The 20855-nt window shown below is 39.8% G+C and overlaps 1 protein-coding gene and 1 long non-coding RNA gene across 2 annotated transcripts in view; both read left to right on the forward strand.

The window, feature by feature from the left end:
• MAN2A1 (mannosidase alpha class 2A member 1) overlaps positions 1 to 20855 on the forward strand; it is a 163249-nt gene that overhangs the window by 138690 nt on the left and 3704 nt on the right. The window contains exons 18-21 of the mRNA XM_028510212.2: positions 297 to 438; positions 3102 to 3235; positions 10740 to 10934; positions 20112 to 20222. Of these exons, the coding sequence (XP_028366013.1) occupies positions 297 to 438; positions 3102 to 3235; positions 10740 to 10934; positions 20112 to 20222 (582 nt within the window). The remainder of the gene's footprint in view (positions 1 to 296; positions 439 to 3101; positions 3236 to 10739; positions 10935 to 20111; positions 20223 to 20855) is intronic.
• Positions 10951 to 11985, forward strand: LOC118499504. Its single transcript, XR_004901998.1, has 2 exons — positions 10951 to 11345; positions 11512 to 11985. It is a non-coding gene; the product is annotated as an uncharacterized LOC118499504 (long non-coding RNA).

Below are 20855 nucleotides of genomic sequence, written 5' to 3' on the forward strand. Positions count from 1 at the left end.
AGACTTTTGTTAAGGATATTTATTCTGAATTTAAATAGGAATGCTTATTTAAAAAATCTGGACAAGTTCTAAATCTCCCTCTTTAAAGTTGTTTTCTCAGATACTTGTGATTTTTTTCATATTGTTTTGAAGAATATTTTACATTTTAAATTAGTTCTAACTTTAAACAATAAAGGAAGCTATAGCTTTTTCTCTTTGGAAGGAAAAATCATCTATAGTCAATACTAATTTTTTAAAGTACATATGTAAATATCACTGAACTGTTTTTTAAAAAAGAGAATTGTATGGCCTTGCAGATTCAACCTAGAATGACGATGAGCAAATTGCCTCTTCAAGCAAATGTGTACCCGATGACTACAATGGCTTATATCCAGGATGCCGAGCATCGCTTGACTCTGCTATCTGCTCAGTCTTTGGGTGTATCCAGTTTGAAAAGTGGTATGTATTGTTTAGACTTTCTTCCTCCCATAAGTTTCAGTTGCCAGTGCATAGTTTTTCTGCTGGTCACATGTATCAGTTATCATCTCCAGTTACCAGCTTTTTTCAGAGAACCAGACTATAAGTTAATTTTGGATTTTGTGAGAACAGCATTTAGTGATAGATTTCTTAATCTTAGGGTGAAGAATAGGAACCTAAAATTCTGTGAAACCGATTGTTTTTCAAGATAATTTACCTATCCTAATGGCCCATTGTTTGCAGAATGAGCTATTGTGATTAAATGGATGCAGAACCTCAGATGAGTTTATAGAGGTGAAAGGTTACAGTTCAAATGAAGGTCCTTCTCTGAATCACATTCTTCTGCACTACCACCCGAAAGAACAAACGTAGATGATACAGATGGGAAGAAAGAGGTGACAAACACAATTATAAGGATTCCAAAACAAAGAATGAGATGGAGAAAGGAAATAGTAGATACTAGTTAATTTTTTTTAAAGTTTCAATTGGGAGGCTTTTGTCTTTTACGATACATATTTTTTGTTAAGTATCATTTATGGGCCGTCAGTAGCTCTTCTGTACATGCAAAGAGTTGCTAAGATGAGTGTCTAAAGGAACCAGGCAAACAAGCGGGTGCAGATGCCTGGCGCATCCTTTGACACAAACCCACTTTTTATATTAGGCACATGCATACATTTTGTACTTACACACACACACACACACAAAACGTACTACTTCTCATTTTTCTTTGTGGCCTTTGTTAGACAAAATTATGAACTCATGCCATAAAGACATGAGTGCAGTTGTAAAACTAATAATGTCCTCATGTGAGGGATTCAGCCAGGGTGATGGGACTTGAGTGAATTGGAGTGCGTGTTCCCCATGTCCAGTGGGGCTGCTGCTGCTCAGGCCCAGTACACGGTCTTCCTGGGCAGGGGCCCAGTGTTGCCAAATGTTTCGGTTTTTGAAGACCCCAGAAATCTGGAATTTTATGTGAAGTTGCCCAATCTGTAAATGTTGACTTAACTTTTTCAGTATCAGAACATAAAACATCTTTGTGCCAGATGTGACTCTTGACCTAAACTTTTCACTTTTAAAACCCTGCCTTAAATTCTCAAAGGTAGGCTCTAAACAGGGGATGAGTCATGAGGACTCAAGCAGCCATGGACCAGGCAGTGTTATCTCCCTTCCCAGATAAATATAAGCTGAAAAATAAAGCTCCCTGCCCCTGCTGTGGACACCCAAACACCCTAGAGTTTGAATAGCTACAAACATAAAAATAATTTGAGTACAGTCCAGGAAATGATTGTTATTATTTATTGTATGGACTAACATTTGGAGGCAGGGGAAAGAGTAATTGCCAAGAGATTGATGTACTAATTTGGGTGGGAAGTGATTAAGCTCTAATTGTCCTCACAGGCATGGAGACAATTAGCCCCAGTGCCTGAGGGGCAAGTTCTAAACGGTCATCTTATAAAATACAGAGGTAGTAACAGTGAAAACTCTAACTAACATTGGTCATTTTATATACTGGATACCCAAACTAAGAAGAAAGAAAGTGAAGAGTTGTTTTGACTATGTAAGAGTAATAGTTATTGCCCTGGCTGGCATAGCTCAGTGGATTGAGCTCGGGCTGCGAACCAAAGTGTCGCAGGTTTGATTCCCAGTCAGGGCACATGCCTGGGTTGCAGGCCACGTCCCCAGTGGGGGCCACGTGAGAGGCAACCACACATTGATGGTTCTCTCTCTTTCTTTCTCCCTCCCTTGACCTCTCTAAAAATAAATAAATAAAATCTTAAAAAAAGACTTAAGGTTCTCTTTATGAGAGTAATAGTTATTAAAATCTTTTACGCTGAATGATTTAATAACAAATTTGAATTTGCTGAATAGATGGATAAACATACATATATTTTTTAAAGTATATAACTTTAGGGTTTTTTTTAGTATAATCTCAAATACATAAATATGACTAGATTCCTTTTTTGTTTGGTTTTTTAGTTTGTAACCTCATAACCTCACCATTAGCTTACAATTTAAATTAGAGGAGATGTGGCATTATTGCACAGCAAATGAAGGAACTACCTTCATTTTTGAGCCAGAGGAGACAGGACTAAGGTGATACCATCACATAGTGTTAGGGAGGGAAGGGGGTTCATGGTAGGAGTACCAAACCCTAGGGCGTCTTCAGAGAATCGCTGTGTAGTCAGTAACCTAAACCGTATTTCAAGTCCAATGTCAGTCCTGCCTGTCTATATTTGTTTTATTATTTCATACAAGATGTTAATTTCATGATGGACTTCATAAATATTTTTATATTCCAAATGCTGACACCAAAAATTTTAGAGGCTTAATTTACTCTTTAGATTAACTTTTTTAAATTTTAGATTAATTCTTTTTTAAAATTTTGATCTCTCTTGTTTTAAATTTCTTAATCAGTTTTTAACTGGACATTAATGCAGAAAAGCAGAAATATAAATCATGTGGTATGAATATATACTGGTTACTTTAAGCCATTATTGAGAAAAAGCCCATGGTACTGTGCATTGTATAGGTCTGTCTCCTTGACTAGAGGAGAAACTTAAATCGAGGCCTTGCCTGTACTTACATGATCCTCAATGTCTGTCTGTATTACATAACCCTGGCCAGTTTTTATGTTCATTCCATAGGTCAGATTGAAGTTATAATGGACCGAAGACTCATGCAAGATGATAATCGTGGTCTTGAGCAAGGTGTCCATGATAACAAGATTACAGCTAATTTGTTTCGAATACTACTAGAAAAAAGGACTGTCGTGAATACGGTAGGAAAAAAATTAGCTTGTCACCCACAATTTGAAATTAATGACTTTCCACTTTTTTACTTTTTATAATTTTTAGTATTGAGATATGTTTATAACAAGTTTATTTTATATTCACAAGAAAGAGAACTTCCATTTTATATCTACACATACACATATATACTTATGCACATATGTATATACATATGCATATTTGTATATGTTTGTATATATAAATATATATGTTTATATATATGGTAAGGTTTGCATGTAGGTTACTTTAATTTTTTCTTATTATGTAGATAAAAAAATAAGGTCAAGGAATCACTTTGGGTGAAATTTCCTGAAATTACTTTTGAAAGAGTTGAGTTAAAGAATAGAGCTTAGTAACATATTGAGGAGAATAAGTTTGATGAGTAAAATTGATTTGAAACCCTAGTGTCTTTATTCTCACCTTAGACTCATCTGTTGAAAATGGTTTTACTTGTCTGTCTTCTTGCTCGGTTTTCATTCTTCAAAGCAAAGATCCAGCATCCCATGGTAGGGTCTGGCCAAAGCTCTTTTGGACATGAACCAGTCTTGACAGTGTGCTGCTTCAAGTGCCAGTAAAGCCCCTCAGACTCGTTTGTAAATTCCCGATTACCTTCTCAAGTGGCCCTGAACATGGCTCTTTTTCTTACTTCTCTCTCCACTCACCATTTAAAATCTTTCCTACTATTTCAGCCAGTGACCTCGCTGTCTGCTTTCTAGAGAGAACACCCATTCGACATAGCTCACAGTTCTAGATACCAGGCATCAGCTCCCTCCCTTTCTCTCTTCCCTCGAGTTGCAGTAGAGATGTTCACCTTCCTCTCATCATAGGCCAGTCCCTCCACTTGTCCTGGGAACTTGGCCTAATCTCTCCCTTCAGGAGCCTATTACTAGGTATTCTTCTTCTGTATTCCTCCCAGCCCTTCATAGGAAATCCTTTCTGTTCACTTTAAACACTTTGTTTTCTCCCATTAAAACTTAAAACAGCCCTCACTCAAGACTCTCATTTCCAATTTCCCTACACTACTTGTCCTGTCTGCCTTATCCTTTGAGCCAGAGTATATGAGATGAGTTTATTTCATCACTTCCTCTGACACTGAATTCATTTCAGTCTGGCGTCGGCCTCCATCATACACTTTTGTCAGTGTAGATGCAACAGATATTTTCATTTGTTCTTTTCTTTCACTTTTAGCAGCATTGGACATTGACCATTGTCACTTCCTAAAACACTATCTAGCCAGGGCTTCCACATTCAGTAGGTTTTCTTTCTTCCTCTTGGGCAGTTCTTTCTCTATGTCTCTTATAGTTATCTAGCCATTAAATAATCAGAGCTCTTAGGTTTAGCCCCAGGCCTCTCCCTTTCTCTTTTTATATGTTCTCCCTCCACAACCTCTCCTTCTCTCCTGGCTTCAGTGACCACCTGTATGCATATGGAAGCCATAAGTGCATGTCCTATCTACCTAGTTACTTCCTGATATTTCTTTCTGCATTTTGAACGGCACCTCAAACTCAACATATTGAAAGTTACTCTCATGATCTCCCTACCTGCCAAGGCCTACCCTTTTCTGCGTTCCCTCTCTTGGGGACTAGTACTACCTTCCCCTCCAGTGCCAGCCACCTAGGAGTCATGTCTCATGGACCCTTCTCCCTCACCAGCCCTCTTTACTCACAGCAGAGCTCACTAGCGCATGGCTATCTCGTTGCCTCAATATTTCAAATTTATTAACTAGTTTACCTCGAACACCCTAATCTCAACTAACATGTGTTTCCTGGACCTAGCCTTTACATTCACTGTGCTCTCCTCTTTCTGCCATGTTTTCCTTAATCCAGAAAGCAGAGTGTTTTTATTTTTTCAAAACCAAATCTAACCTCATTGCCCACCCCCAGCATCCCCCTTACTTAGCTCAATCTGAAGTTTTCTCGTTGCTCTCAGTATAAAAGCCAAAACCCTAGCATGGCTTACAGGGCCCCTCATGGTATGGACCCTGTCTCCTCTCCTCATTGAGCATGACTCCCACTATTTCTGCTCTGGACCCAGTGGTTTCCTTTCTGTCCTAAGTACTCTCCATGCTCCCTGCCCCCACAGCACCTTTGTATATGTTTTTCATCCTCTTTGCCCAGGGAACTCGGTTCTAGTTCAGATCAGAACTTACTTCGTCAACTACTGCTGCTCGAGCAGGTCAGATCCCCTTCTTCTATGCTCCCTCATCCATGCATGTCTCCTTCATGTGTGTATGGAATCATTGGACCATTGCCTTTCTCTTCCTCTGGACAATGAACTCTCTGAAAGTACGGTCTATATCTCTCTCTGCTTCTAGGTTGTTCCTGGCAGAGGGGCCACCCAGTATAACGGGTTGGCTAAAAAGTCCATATGGTTTTGGGGGTGGGGGGTCCATAAAATAAAAGACACATTTTTTTATTTTTCCAAGAACTTTATTGATTTGAATATTTCGAGTATGTTGGTTATCTCCCACATGGTATACCATTGATTGCTCTCAGTTTATGTCTCGATTTGATCATTATCAACTTCAACTGGTCTACCCAACTGTGGAGAATCCTCCAGCAAGAAATCTCAAGCAGGAAACTTTGCAAACCACTTCACTTTTGACACATTCATCAGTCACAGTACCTTCTCCATACACTGCACAAATCTTTTTTTGCATTTCAGTTGTGTTTTTATCTTTCTTGAAATAGTAAAGCATAATATGCCAAAAACGTGTATTTTCTTTCATTTTCAGTTTAAAATAATTACACAAAAAATCACCATTTTTGATAAGTTTTTTTTAAATTCACGGAGCTATGACAGCTGTCACAATACAGTCTAACAAAATTGTTTTGAATGAAGTTCAAGAGTACTAAGTGCTACTAGATCATCTTATGGAAGAAGCCAACAAATCCTGTTGGCCAGTCCAGTATGTTGTATGAAAGAATACCCAAATGCGTAGGTGAATGAGCTGTGAGAGTACACTGTGCCGCCACATTTAGCGCAGTCACTGCTTACTGCCTTGTCGTCGTGGGCACGTTCGAGTCCCTGTATTAGACTCCAGGGACTTGTCTATTTCACTTTGCTGTGCCTCACAGGGCCTCTTTGCCTGTGGTAAGCATCCTATAAGTAAAATACTAGTTGATTGAATGAAATGATAACAGCTAGTTAAAGCCAAGAGTTCTTCCATTATGTAGAATTTTTTCAGGAAAAAGATTTTAATATCAATTTTAGATGTCAAGATTTATACCAGTTCTTTGGACTCATAGTTTAAATCAATTACTGACAAGATAGCTTAGTTCTTAGGCTAAAACTGCATAGGAAATCTGTTGGAGTGCTGGCAGCTACTGTCTCTTTCTCCTGAAAATGTTTCTGGCTTTTATGATTTTTCTTTTTATATAGACACTGATTTGCAAAACTTGCTTAACTATGGCAATAAGACTTTTCATGTCAGATCTATAAAGCTTTCACTTAGAAGTTAAATAATTTGTTTATTCCCTTTCAAAACTCCTTAGAGACTAATTGATTTAAATTTGATCCAGTGTTTTTATAATCCAGTGTTGGTTAAATTTTTCTTTTGTTCAGCTATAGATTCTTGGACTTAAATCAATAATTTCTTTTAAATAAAAAATGAACTAGAAAAGAGAAAATACATTTTAATTTTTAGTGAAATTGATTAAAGAGACATTTGATAAAGAAAGGTTACATACAATATTAAGTTTTCTAGAAGGCGTTTTTGTTTTCAAGTCAGGCTTTAAAGTCTAAAACATTGATGGTAGAAACAGAGGTGGGGAGACACTGGACAGGAAGGCATCTTAGCAGGAAGCCTTGGGCCTGTCACAGCCCCACTGGAATAACCCTGGATGACTATACAGAAGTGAGTCCTGTTGTTCAGTGTGCCCCCTGGGAAGCAGGCAGAATAAGGACTAGAAGGATGTACGGATGCCCAGCAGAGGGCTGTTGCTGCGTGAGGTTGCCCATCACCCGTGATAGTAACACAGAAATAAAAAACAGGAATTTCCTCTTTGGCATTGACCTTTTATGATTTCTTTCCTTGCCACTTACACCCATCATCTTCCTGCTGGCGGCTGGCATGGTAAAGGGGGTGCTGAGCTAGACTTAGAAGTACTGGAAGCGTTCACGTGTCACAGTTGTATCATTTCACCTCTGGTTATCAGTTCTTTACATGTAAAGAAAGGAAGTTAGGAGAGGTCAGATGAAAAACTCAAATGCTTACAGGGCTCAGGAGACTGATGGTGTGAGGGAGGTTGGTCAGGTTTAAGGGCAAAAACTTAAATTAGGTGACCAGAGGATGGTGCAAACATAACCCAAAGCCCATCGAGAAGCCACAACTCTGCCCCAGCTGACTCTTCCCACAAGGGCTTGTAAAGGCCCAATGTGACTTGAATTTCCACTGTTTGGGGTAAAAAGTTTAAAAAAGCTTCATAGTTTGGGGGAGTTTTTATTCTTGTCACTAATGATTTTAATGTGAAATCTCCTGGACTTTTTTTTTTCCTATTATTGAGAGTTGGCTGGAAAACAAACAACTTTTTAATACCATCCAGACCTACTAAAATATTTCTGTAGGCAAATTAGGCCCATAATGTACCAGACTTTTCAGATGTGTCCTATGTGATATTTATCTCTAAATCTTTAGATTCAATGTATTTTCATGCTTTTTCCTTTTTCCCTCTATCTTTTTACTCTGTCCCCCCCAACACACACAGTATTTTTCTCTCATTTATTTATATTGCATTTGCTTGTTAATAGATGACATTCAGCAAACATTATCAAGTTCTCACCATGCATCCAGTCATACTGAATAAAAAAGTGACCAAACAACGATCCCTCACTATCTTATATAATTTAACAGGTTTCGATGTGGGTGAAATGGAAACCTTTGATGTTTAGGGATCGGATAACCCAGGTGGGCCTAATGAAGGGCACCAAGGAGCTTAGCAAGAAGATTGATTTATGTAATATGAGCTGGAACCCAATGGAGAAGATCTCAGCTTGGTGTAGTTTGGATCAGAATATGCTTAAAACTATTTTAATTTCACACATGCTACAAGGAGAAAGCTAGATTTGCAGTCTGAAGCCTTCCAACCAAGAAACCAAATCATGTTTATAGTAGTGTATTAGTTACGACATACAAGGCTGGAGACTTCGTTTATGGCTCAGACACTTAAACATGTTATATAAACTTGGGGTTTATCATAGGGTTACAGTTAAAAATTACCTGTCCAGGAAGTTAATCAAAATAGTGGTAATTTCAACAGTTAAATATCTTGTTGAGCCCCTGTTGCTATAAATATGTTAAGAAAGTGTGTGAATGGTGGGACCTGGGCAGCTTCCAGCCGTGCTGTTTGTTTGTAGTGCTCTTATGGCACTGAACCACCACTCTCCTATTAATACCAACTTCTTTTCCTTATCCTGCCTAGGACTATTAATAGATAAGTTCTTGAAATCTCATAATACTTACAACATTGATTCGTTTGACAAGACTTTTCATGGACATGTTTTTCAGTCTGAAGCCTGTTTTTTTAAATCCAAACTAGTTAAAAGGGGAAGGCTTATCCTTTTGATTCCAAAGGACATTCTGTTTCGTCTAGAAAGTTGGAAGGGTGTCTGCAGTGGCCGTTCTCAGCACTGGTCCACAGAGCAGTGTGGGGCTGACCACAAGAGCTTCACCTGGCAGGGAGTGGCATTTAAGCTGCAGGGAGTGGCATTTAAGCTGCACCTTTCTGGGGCCTCACCCTGCCCAGGAAATCTATGCTTTTTAAAAGTTCCCCAAACCATTCTGATGTGTGATCAATTTGGAGGAAACACTGAGGGTTAGATGAACTGATTTGGGTTTGGAGGAAAGGGAAATGTGCACATTACAACTTGTAACACAGAGATAATCCATCAGGAAGTGCCCCACCCTCTCACTCACGTGTCCTGGGATTCCTCTGAGAGCAGAGAACAAAGTCATAAGAGCTTTTTCTGAATGGTTCTTGACCTATAATGCACTTAATGCCTGCTGAACTGATAAGGCAGGTGTTTTCTTTGTGTTAAAATCTTTTATCTCTATTACTCAAAGGTGATTTGTCAGCAATTCTGACCTAGATTATGAAGTTCTTTGATCTTGGAGTGCATTTAAAGTGTCTTGTTGAAAATGTTCTGTCTTTATTCATGTTATTCTACAAGCTGCATTAAATTTCAGTTTTGTTGGAGAATATTATTTTATGTGCTTTATTTAATCTTTCCTTAAAAAATGTGGAATGGATACATTTTTGACAAGTCTTTCAGACCTCATATTTTTTGTCAGTATCTTAATATTTCAGTGTTCCTCTGCTGCCTTAAAAATTTTTTTCTCTCTCCCTGGTCTAAATTGTAATGACATATACAGTTTGCTACTGGCAAGATGCTTGTCACTCTTCACTAACACCCTCTGTTCAATGCTAATCTGACATTCTGAATTTTAAACTCTGTATCTTTTGTAAGTCCTGTCTTTTCACACAGATAAGTAGCCAAGCCTTTCATTTGGGGAAAAAAAAAAAGTGTACATCAGAAGATAACAGTGAAATAGTCATTTAAAAAAATAAGATACAAAATTAAATTTACCACAAGTGTTACTGATGAAAAAAAGACTTTTCTACATAAATTATTTTCTCAGTGTTTTTCTGTGTCTGCTTTTACACATTAGGTATTATCAGTTAAGGTTCTGCTTAGTCATTGATTTAATTAATAATATTTGTCATCCACCCTGGTATGTCCCCAGCCCTGGTAGACTTATTTAAAATTAGAACATGCTGAAATGCTTGCCTCCAAGTGTACACCATAGCAAAGACTGAAGCATTTTTAAGTTATACTGGATAATTGTATATCATATAAATGTGTGATAACTATTATATAACACATAAAAATTCCCATTTGGGGAATAAAGAGTAGAGGGAAGCAATTGACAATGACTTACTCAATTTAAAAAAAAAAAAAAACAGATGATCCAGGTATGCCACCTATGTTATTTAAAAGCCTTGTTTATTTTGAGAGTTTAAAAAAACCCTGTCATTGGGTAACACTTATGAAACATAGCTTGAGATTAACCTTTACAGTCTAGTTAAGTGTATTAATGAGACCAAGAGAATGTGATGAGAAAAACTTGAGGGAAAGAGGTAACATCTGATGATGTGCAAGATACATGAACATCTCCATCCATCTACTTGAAGAGTTTTGTGGTAGGTTGAGAAAGAGTTTCATGTTTATGGAAAAAGTTGTGAGGATTTTTAGTATTAAAGCCATGGAAAAGGGATATTACTAACAAATTAAGTGGACACTATTCGTTTTCTTGTATTGCTTGGTAATCTGTAATCTGCTATGTATTTTCTGCAACATATTAATAAAAATATAAGAAAATCAAAGTATTTATATATTTTTGTATTTCTTTCTATTTAAATCCTCTCAGGTAATTCAGTTAATACCATGAGAACTGCAAATATGTAACTCTTACAAATTTTTGCTTTTTCCTGCTAGGAAGAAGACAAGAAGCCGGTCAGTTATCCTTCTCTCCTCAGCCACATAACTTCTTCTTTCCTGAATCACCCTTTCTTAACAATGACAGAGAAGATCCCCGTGCCCACCCTTCAGCTGCTGGGTGAATTCTCCCCGTTACTGTCATCTTTGCCTTGTGACATTCATCTGCTGAATCTGAGGACAATACAATCAAAGGTATTTCCCAAAATCTATAAAAAAATTACTTTTTGTAATATACCTAGGATAAGGGGATGTGAAGAAGAAGAAAAGATACTCTAAGTTTTACTATTCATCAAGGACTGATTAAGGGGACTTTACTTTTTGGCAAAATTATTTGTTGTTTTGTAGTTTAAAGCATACCCCAATACTAATGTATTTCATTCTCAGAAAAGCTCTGTGTGGTGAGTGGGTCAGGGATAACATCTTTCTTGTTTGTATGGCTAAGGCAGCTAAAGCTTTCCTGAGGTCATGTAATTTTTAGGTGGGAGAACCAGGGGTTCAGATCATCTGTGCTGGTGTTTTCCCTTCATTTATTCTTATTAGCCAATGTTTCTTGAGAGTTAGTGAAGTAGAAAACATAACATTTAATTCTGTAGCAGAGGCTTTGTTTTCTTTTCCTTCCTTCCTTCCCTTTCTTTTCCTTCCTTTCTCTTTCTAAAATCAGTAAATTAAAAAAAAAAGAAAAAAACACTAAAGCAAACCAAATAAAATACAAGAATTAACTCCTACAAATTTGAACTAGAGCTTTTAAAATTATATGTTCAAGATAAAGATACATTTGTATCTTTCTCCTGAAAATTACTGCAACCTACACCTTTGCATTAAGAAACAACTATTGGGAGAAATGTAAAAATGTACTAAAAAGAACAAGGGTAGCTTGTATTAGGTATGGAATTTTAATTCAGTTAAACTGCTTTAGTTCAGAAGCTGGGTGGGGCAAAAAGGTTTTACAGTTGTATGTGAAACAGGGTTTATTCTTGTATTATTATTTAATAATTATTTTATTATTTTTCATACAAACATCTGTAAGCCTACTTTTTCCCCACCCTGTATATGCCTACTTTTAAAGTCAGTAATTGCATTTGAAAAGAATAAATATTAGACATTTGATATCATTTTTATGTTTTGTAGAGCTGTTTTGATATTGTAAATTGACATACTCTTAGTGGAAATAGTAAGTGGTTGTGGATTCTGTGGGAAATATCTTATAATAAATGTCCTGAATAAGAAGACAATGTTCATATTTGAAAACAACATAAGAGATGAAAAATGTTTAGTTTAAGAATAAACCACGTAAACCCTGGCTGGGTAGCTCAGTTGCTTAGAGCATTGTCTAGATGTGCCAAGGTTGTGCATTCAGTCCCCGGCCAGGGCATGTACACAAATCAACCAATGAATGCATAAATAAATGGAACAACAAATCAGTGTTTCTCTCTGTGTCCCTTTCTTTTCCTTCCTTTCTCTTTCTAAAATCAGTAAATTAAAAGAAAAAAAAACACTAAAGCAAACCAAATAAAATATAAGAATTAGCTCCTACAAATTTGAACCAGAGCTTTTAAAATTATATGTTCAAGATAAAGAACTTATGCATTACTATGTAAGAAGATATATATGGCTTGTAATAATGAATATAAGTGAATGCTAGAGGCCTATGTGCATATCTCTATGTATCACAAAGCTTTTTGACCCTGTGAGTGAACTTGTAGGCTTTATCTTGTACCTGCTAGGAGCCAGTGACTGCTAAAGGTACTAGGGATGTAGTCATGAACAAAATAGACAAAAGCCACTGCTTTCTAGACCTTAGATTCTAGTGGAAGAAGAATAAGTAATTAAAGAAGGAAAATAAACACTTAAGATGATAGATGTGGTAAGTGTTCTAGAGGAAAAAAGGGAAGGAATGGCGATTCTAGAAAGTGATACAAGTTTGAATGGAGGGGTTGGAGGGGGCCTCACAGAAATGGTGATAATGAGAAAAAATTACATGGAGGAGGTCAGGGAATAAGAGACTCAACGCAGATTTCTGGGGGTAGAGTGGTCCAGGCAGAGCTAAGAGCAAGTGTGAAGGCCTGAAAGCCGAAGATGCGTTCAGGATGGAAGCTACATGCACACTGAGCTTTTCTTTGATTCCTTCGTGGGCCTACTTTTTGAGTTACGGAAAAACCACACCAGAGATGGATAGGCTCCCTGAGGTAACCTGCTGCTAATCCAGGGGGTAAACGGAGAGAAAGAATCGAGTGGAGGGCCTCATGTCGCCAGCTCCGAGCATAGGTGGTAGAGGACATTAGCAGCCTAAAGGATCTGAAGGCTTCTGGGGCACATAATGGCTACTTTTTCTTACTACTAGATGATTCCTTCCCGAAATTATTTGAAAGTGATTGTTTTTTGGAGGCAGCTTCAGCTAACTAGAGGAAGTGAATTACCCTCTACAATCCAAGGCTGGTACTTGTTTTCCAGATCACCTCTTTTTAGTGATTACCTGCTTCTTCCACGCTTCTTGCTGTTGGCTACCTGCCTGTCTTACAAATCTAATCACTGCCCAGATTAAAAGTCTCATTGCCTACCGCACTGGTTCAACACTTGAGCATTCAGGCCCTCTACAGTCTGGCCTCCACTCACTGGCCACCTGGCTTCCCTTTGCTCTTCTCACCTTTGGACAGGTGTGCCACCTGACTCACTACCTGCAGGCTGAGTGACTGCTGCCTCAGCTGCCGCTTATAAAATGGGGCTGGTATCAGATATGCCCACTTCCGGTCTTTTGTGAGAAACACATAAAATAATGCTGTGGAAGCCCTCTGAAATAGAAGTGTTTTGTAAACTTACTTTGTAATCCCGATGGTGCCTGCCGGATGTGCCAACTCAGATGCAAACTAGGGTTTTAGCAGAGGGAATAGAAAGCAATTTAACAATGCGGATATTTGACCAAAAGAAAAAAGACTAAAATGTTAATGCCTGTTAATAAGTACTATGCTGCTGGCACACGATCAGAGCTAAATATTTGGAGCTGTTTTGCATTATCATATTAATTGTTGCCAGTTTTTATATTAGCCTTTGACTCTTAGCACATATTTCTAATGGTTGTTTTAGCTCTCTAATAATCCAAGAAGATTGATTAGTCCATTCAGAAACACTTCTTTAAAGAATTGTTCTCTGTCCCCTAACTTCTGATAATAGGAAGATAATCAATGAAGGAAGCTGATGGTAGGTATTGATTTGAAGAAAGCCTGGTACTTAAGTTATGTCAAGGGTAATTCCATGGTTATACTAAAAAACACAAATTACTAAATAAATTCAGAAGCCTGGCCCATACAGTTTGGATTGTTTTTATGTGCTGTCAGCTCCAAACGTAATTTTTTGTTCATTTGAAGATTGCAGTGAATTTTTCCCACTGAAATACAAATTCAGTTGACCCTTGAACAATGCAGGGTGTGGGGGTCATCCGCCTATACAGTCAAAAATCCACATATAATCCTGATTGGCCCTCCACATACGCCTATTCCTAGCTTCCAGTTGATCCTTGAACAGTGCGGATGTGAGCTGTGCAAGTCAATAGGGCTGACTGGGCCCATTCAAAAACATCTGTATATAAGTGGACCCATGCAGTTCAGACCCACGTTGTTCAAGTGTCCTCTGTAATGTCAACCTTCAGGTCAGGTTCCAAGCAAGACCAGAGGTCTGCATGGCTTATGTCTCAGTAAGCATTCTTTACCCCCGCTTCATACTATTTCCATGATAAATTCATCTGAGGACCACCTTGGACTGGTAAGACTTATCTCTCTTCCAGCCTGACCTCCTTCCTCAGCAGCATAATGAGGGTGTACCTGTTTCCCCATACCCTCAGCCCCTGTCTAAAGGTTCTTTGGTTCTGTACCTCAGCTGGTGTCCCTCGCTCCTCGTGGAGAAAGGAGCCACGGGCTCCAGGAATAGTCAGAGAGGCCTGGGGGCTGGAGTATGCCAACCCACTGAGGTGGCTTGGGCCAGACAGCAGTGCTCAGAGCCACTGTGTCCAGATCACACTAGGGGGATTTTTAAAAAAGAGATTTTTATAAATGCCTTCATCCCTGAGATTCTGATTGTGTAGGTCTGGGGTATAGAGAGCCTAGGATTTAGTAATTTTTTTAAACTCTCAGATTGGGAAGCTAAGGGCTAGAGAGATGAAAGGATTAATGATTGAGTGAGTAAGGTGAAAACTACCTGAGGTAAACGGTAGAATCAGGACCCACCCCCTGGCCTTCTGCATCTGAATGCTGTATGTTGCCTCCGAGGGTAGTGCTGGACTTCCTGAGAGTTACTACATCTCTTCTTCAAAGTACTTTTCCAGGAATTGTTCCATATTGGTAATGAGTTTATGTTTTTATATAAGCCTATCTTGATTTTCTAGTTTATATATGTTTTGGGAAGAAAATAATTACATATCATAGATTTGTAGTCAGTTGAAAAGGGAAGATCATCTCTTGAAATCCTGCCTCACTGCATGCTGTACGCCCCGGCACGTTCCCGCCGCTGTCGAGGGACCTCACTGTCAGTCTTCTCGTCCTGTCTTCTCTTCGTCACCTCCCTGTTCTTGCCCTATCCGGGGCTTAAGATATTAAACTTTCTGGAAAAGTTCGAAAACTAGAACAGGAGCACCACTCAGGTGCACTAAACAGGAAAGCCTTGGCATTAGGGAAAGGTAATGATTGAGAGAGAAAGAAGTCTCGGTAGAGAAGATGCTGGAAGAATCTCATGGGAGGAAGGATCATGGGTCAGGGTTTGATAGGCTGGAATCGTTGGTGCTGACATTCTGGGGACAAGAAAGAACTTGACTGAGCTCTTCAGCGGGCTTCACAGAGCCGGTCTGCCTTAGACAATGATACGTGACTCAACTAGTGTTTTCCAGATTGTTTCCATGGCTGTATGTTCAGCTGTATTTTTATTTATTCATATAGGTATATGTTTACATCTATATGTACCTTTATGCCTATGTCTATACCTCTGTATGTTTAACTCTATTTCTCTGTGGAATTTCCTTTGATGTGTGCTGAACTGTGTCTTGCAAATAGTTAACCAATCATTTCAACATCAGCACCACTTACTAAGATTTTTCTCTCCTGATTTATTTATACCACCTGCTTTTTATAAAAGGCAGTTTAAAGTTTTTGCTTTATTTTGCCTTTCTTAAAAGAATTGATTGGTGCTTTATTGATCTCCCTAGCGTCTGGGAAAGTGAAAATTGTGGGAAAAAATCTCTTTGTTGTACATATCTAAGAACCACCGTTCACCTTCCCCTTTCTGTCATGTTATCTTGTTGATCAAAGGAGGGTAACTGTTATTGGCTATTTTAATGAATGCCCTGGAAAATGAATTTCTGCTGGCTATGTCATGTCTCCGGACTTACAACACACTGTGCAATTTTCTAACCTTTCCAGCTGTCAGAATGCACTGAAATATGAGTGTTGTTAGGCATTTTCAAAGCATCTGAACGTTTGGAGAGATTTTCTCACTAGGTGTTTAGGCACGCCTTCATCTGTACACACCTTACACAGTCTAGGAGGAGGGTTGGCGTCACATTCCTCCTGGAGAACTGGTCAAATCTACAGATGCTCCTATCTGCAGAAAAAAATGTGTACGTAGATGTTTACTGTAGTTACCAGGAGTTTACTGATTTGTGAACTGTACATCACTAATTAGCAAATTAAGTTTCTTTGGGTGTGAGACAGGAATAGCATGACTTTCACGTTTTGATCTCTCACACACTCCAGTAGAGTAATATTTGCCTGTGTTACCTCAGGAAAGACTGATGGACATGTGTAATTCTCAGCTTGGCCTTGAATTCTGTTTAAAATAAGACAAATGGATGGGTAGGTTGTGGATTAGAAATTAAAATTTCTCAAGTTTGTTTTTCAGATTGATACATGTCTTGATAAATCACAGTTTTGGCTCTGCTGGGTCCATTGATTAAACCCTCCCTGTTAGCAGCCTCACATCAGACAGCGACCTCTTTTAGTTTATAGCCTTCTGTTGCGCTATGTCCAAAGTGGTTCCCCCTTTTCCTCTCCTAGCTGGCATCTGTGAGCACCGATCCACAGCTAGAGCAAAGGCAGCAGAACAAAGCTGTCAGAAGCCCAGACTTTGGAGTCAGACTGCCTGGGTTTGAGAGCATCCCCTCTACTTGCCGTCTGGGGGACATAGAGCAAGTCTCTTAGTTAATTCTCTGAGTCCCAGTTTTCTCATTCATACTGTGGCAGTGAAACTGAAACCCACCTCGGAGAACTTGTGAGTGAGTCGGGGTTTGAAAGCATGTAGAGCGGCGGCAGGCTCTGAGGAGGCACCGAGTGCCTGACAAATGAAGGTTCTCACTTGTGACAGTTACATGAGCAGTTGTGGTTGTTACTAGTAATGAAGGAAAAGCGTCGGCACATTTTTTTATAAGTTAGAGAAAGTTAAGTTTATTGCCAAGGTAAATCTTGATGCCATTTGACTTGTATTCCTCGTATACTTTGTTAATAATTCCTCAGATTTTTTTAAATTACGTACCTAACACTGTCTCCGTGGCAAGCATTATGCTGAGTGTTGTACACGGGTGTTAGTTAACTCTCACAACACTGTGAAGGTAGGCGGTGCGATACTGCACCTCGTCTTAGAGAGGAGGAAGCTTGCTGACCTAGAGGTGATGGGCAACTGTTCGAGGTCACTCAGCCAGTAAATGGAGGTGCTGGGAGGCACAGACCTGCGTCTCTGACTCCAGTTCCCCACCCAGAACCTTATCCTGCCTCCTGCGTGGTGGGGACGAGAGGAGGGTGATACTGTGCAAAATGTTGGGGAACACACTGCCTTATTTCTCTTGTCTACTCAGTAATAATGGGACACCGGTGGAAGGATACACCCAGCAACCATTCATGGGAAAAGATCAGGAAGGGCTAATGTAGAGTCATTAGAGGTAATTGCTATTTAAGTATGAGAGAGAATGCTTTGTGATAGGGATGTTTCTATACATTTAAATATAGCAGTGCAAGCTTGTATACCCCCTCAACTACTTTAAATGTTGTTGAAGATGAAATGAGTTAATCTGTGAAAAGCACTCTGCACAGAGTCTGGCACACAGTGAAGTGCTCAATAAGTGTTAGCTGTGATTACTGTTATTATCCCTGTGGTTGGCCCTTGATCCTCAGAGGGGCTGTTCAGAAGTCTAACCTAGTTCCTGGGATTTTCAGAGGTTAAGTGATACACACAGAGTCACATAACTGGTTTGCGGTGGAACCAACCCTTGCCTCTGACCCAGCTTTCTCTAAGCCTGGCGGCTTTGTTCTGCCAGCAGACCCCGTCCCCCACACTCCACCCGGTTCCCGGAGAAGCCTCAGCAGCCCCGCTTAGCCTAGGAGCTCCACATTGGTTCATCCCCTGAAACGAGTTCTGTAGTGGATGCTCCCCGTGTGGCTCTGGAACACCCAAGCCTGCCTGCGGGGATTCAGCCGCAGCTGTGATCCGAACTGTTTCACGGAGACACTCTGTCTGTCGCTCACCTAGCCCTGTGCAAGGTGCAGTTTCAAAATTTGTGAAATTTCTTTCCCACACCTCCCTTCTTTTCTGAGGTCCAGATACTACATATATGTTAATGAATGTAAACTCGGGTCTTTTAAAATCTGTTTCCTCTCGTGGAGCATACAGTGTGACCACACGGTGTTTCCAGCGGGTTAACCCACACTGACTCCCCGAAGGAGGGAGGCGTGCTGAGCTCCATTTCACTGAGGTGAGGGGACTGCTGCGTGGGAAAATCAAGTGACTGTGCCAAGGTTTCACAGTGGGCACGTGACAGAGTTGTCTTTGTTATTCTTCTGGAGCTCTTATGTTTATTATAAATTATTGTTTTTCATATGTGCCATTTACATGCAGTTTTGAGACTGAAATTTACAGAAATTTTATTAGAAATCTTCACCCTGTGATTTAAACTTGCTCTGTGTATCATGGGCTGCTGCAATGACTCAATTCCTTAAATGACTTTTTTCTCTCCCCTCAAACAAAATCTTAACAGTATCATTGCAAAATACCAGTGTAAAATGTCAAGAAACAGGTTACTCCAGCCAGCAATCTGAGGTGAGGACAGCTTTAAATTGTTCAGGCACATTAAAATCAAATCCGTGGTGGGAATGCTGGCAGCTGGTTAGAAAAGATGTCGCTGTAGCACATTAAAAAATCTTATCTCCTAGGGAGGATGATCAAGAACTGGGGCGTATTTGTACCCCTGGCCACAGAAGAGAAAAAGGGGTCCTTTTCAACACAGTGTCAGTGCCAGGCAGCACATGACCCTGCTTGAATAACTGCACGCTTCCTCCCTTTTCCAGGGAGTTTCAGTCATTTTGCTATTGTCATAAACATGTTCCCCCTTTAGAAACAAACCCTTTAAAGATATTTGTAATTTAAAATATTCAAAGACTTGAACTACTCATGGTACTGACTTAAGCAGATGCAAGAAGTTTTACTGCAAGAAGGTATATACAGGGATAGATTCTGTATCTCGGAGATACTGCAGGTTCGGTTGCAGACCACTGCAGTAAAGTGAATATCACAATAAAGCAAGTAGTCATGTGCATATTTTTGTTTCCCAGTGCATATCCTTGATACAGGGTAGCCACAAACCTCCAATTTGTTTAAAAAAAGAAAAAAGTATCTGTGAAGGGCAGTAAAGCAAAGTGCAGTAAAAAAAGGTATGCCGGTGCCGTGTTTAGTACTTTTCTTCATGCCTGCACAGGAAGAATAGCTTCTGTAATGTGAATTTAAATGATGCATCAAGCTAATACATGTGGTTGGCCTAGCAAGTGAGAAGCATGACTAATTCAGATGTCTCTTATATAAAAATAATGAACCAATACATTAAAGATTAAAAATGTTAATACAATTAGCAAAAATTAGTATTCAGTGACAAAGCATGTTTCAGTTTTAAGGTGAAGGAGACATCGTCATTCAGTGACCAGATAAGGACTAAATTTAGGTGCACATTACAAATCTTTCCTCCGAGTGAGGGTGATCCAGAACTTTATTCAACTGATGCATACCTTAAAAATAAACAAAAGTGAAATGCTTTATTTGAAGAATCTTGGTAAAATGGTATGTAATTTGTGGACAACAGGAAACCCAAGTCTTCAAGAACTGTGGGGAAAGCAAGGCATGAGACAACTTAATAAAGAACCTGGAACATAATACACCTGACTCCTTGTGGGGGGCGAGGTGGACAGGCCCAGTGAACATGGCACCTGAGGGGAAATGCCATTTGCCCGGCTTCACGGCTAAATAAAATGGGCCTTTGTGGTTTGGGGATGCTGACATCAGTGAAGTGTGCGGCAGTGACTGTATTTGCTTTAATGTCGCTGTGCGTGTTGGCACTCTGTTCATGTGCAGGTGGATGGCAAGTATTCCGATGAGGCCGCCTTGATCCTCCACAGGAAGGGATTTGACTGCCGCTTCTCCAGCAGAGGCACGGGGCTGCAGTGTTCCACCACCCAGGGAAAGGTGAGCCAAAAATGTGTGTGTGTGTCAAGTCAGTGTGCTTTGAAATCCTTCCTGGCAGTAAGATAATGTTTCATTGCCTCTTCATTGATTTGTTCCCCTCAGCTGCAAATTAGCTCAAGTCTCTGCATCTTAAGAAAGCACGTTCTCAACCTTCAGGCTCCTCTCCTTGTCAGCATCAAAATGCGTAGTCAGAACACGTGCATATTTGGAAACAGTGCCCTCATTGATTCTTAGGCCTTCCATTTCCAGCCTACAAAACACCCTCTCCCACCCCACCCCTGTATTTTCTCTTTTCATGGGTGTACTCAAGTATGATCTAGTTCAGGATGGCAAACCCAAGTCCTGCGGGGGCCAAGGCAAGTTTTATATTAAGTGAATGGGGGTGGGAGTGGAGAAGCGACAAGAGCGGTGAGACTGTGGCCAGTGGGATGATTCAACCACCGCCCCAAGGCAGATATTCTTAGCTTCCCTCAGTTGTTTCCCCGAGCAGACGTGCGGGTCTAGATTTTACGTGAAGCTGCACTGGCACTTGAGGCCTTACGGTGCAGGCCAGACCTCTGACTGCTGCCTGATGACTGCCCGTTTTTTATTTCTCTTCAAGCTGGTCTTGCTGACACTTCCACCAAGCCTCTC

This window comes from Phyllostomus discolor, chromosome 3, assembly GCF_004126475.2.
Source record: "Phyllostomus discolor isolate MPI-MPIP mPhyDis1 chromosome 3, mPhyDis1.pri.v3, whole genome shotgun sequence".
Classification (NCBI taxonomy): Eukaryota; Metazoa; Chordata; class Mammalia; order Chiroptera; family Phyllostomidae; genus Phyllostomus; species Phyllostomus discolor.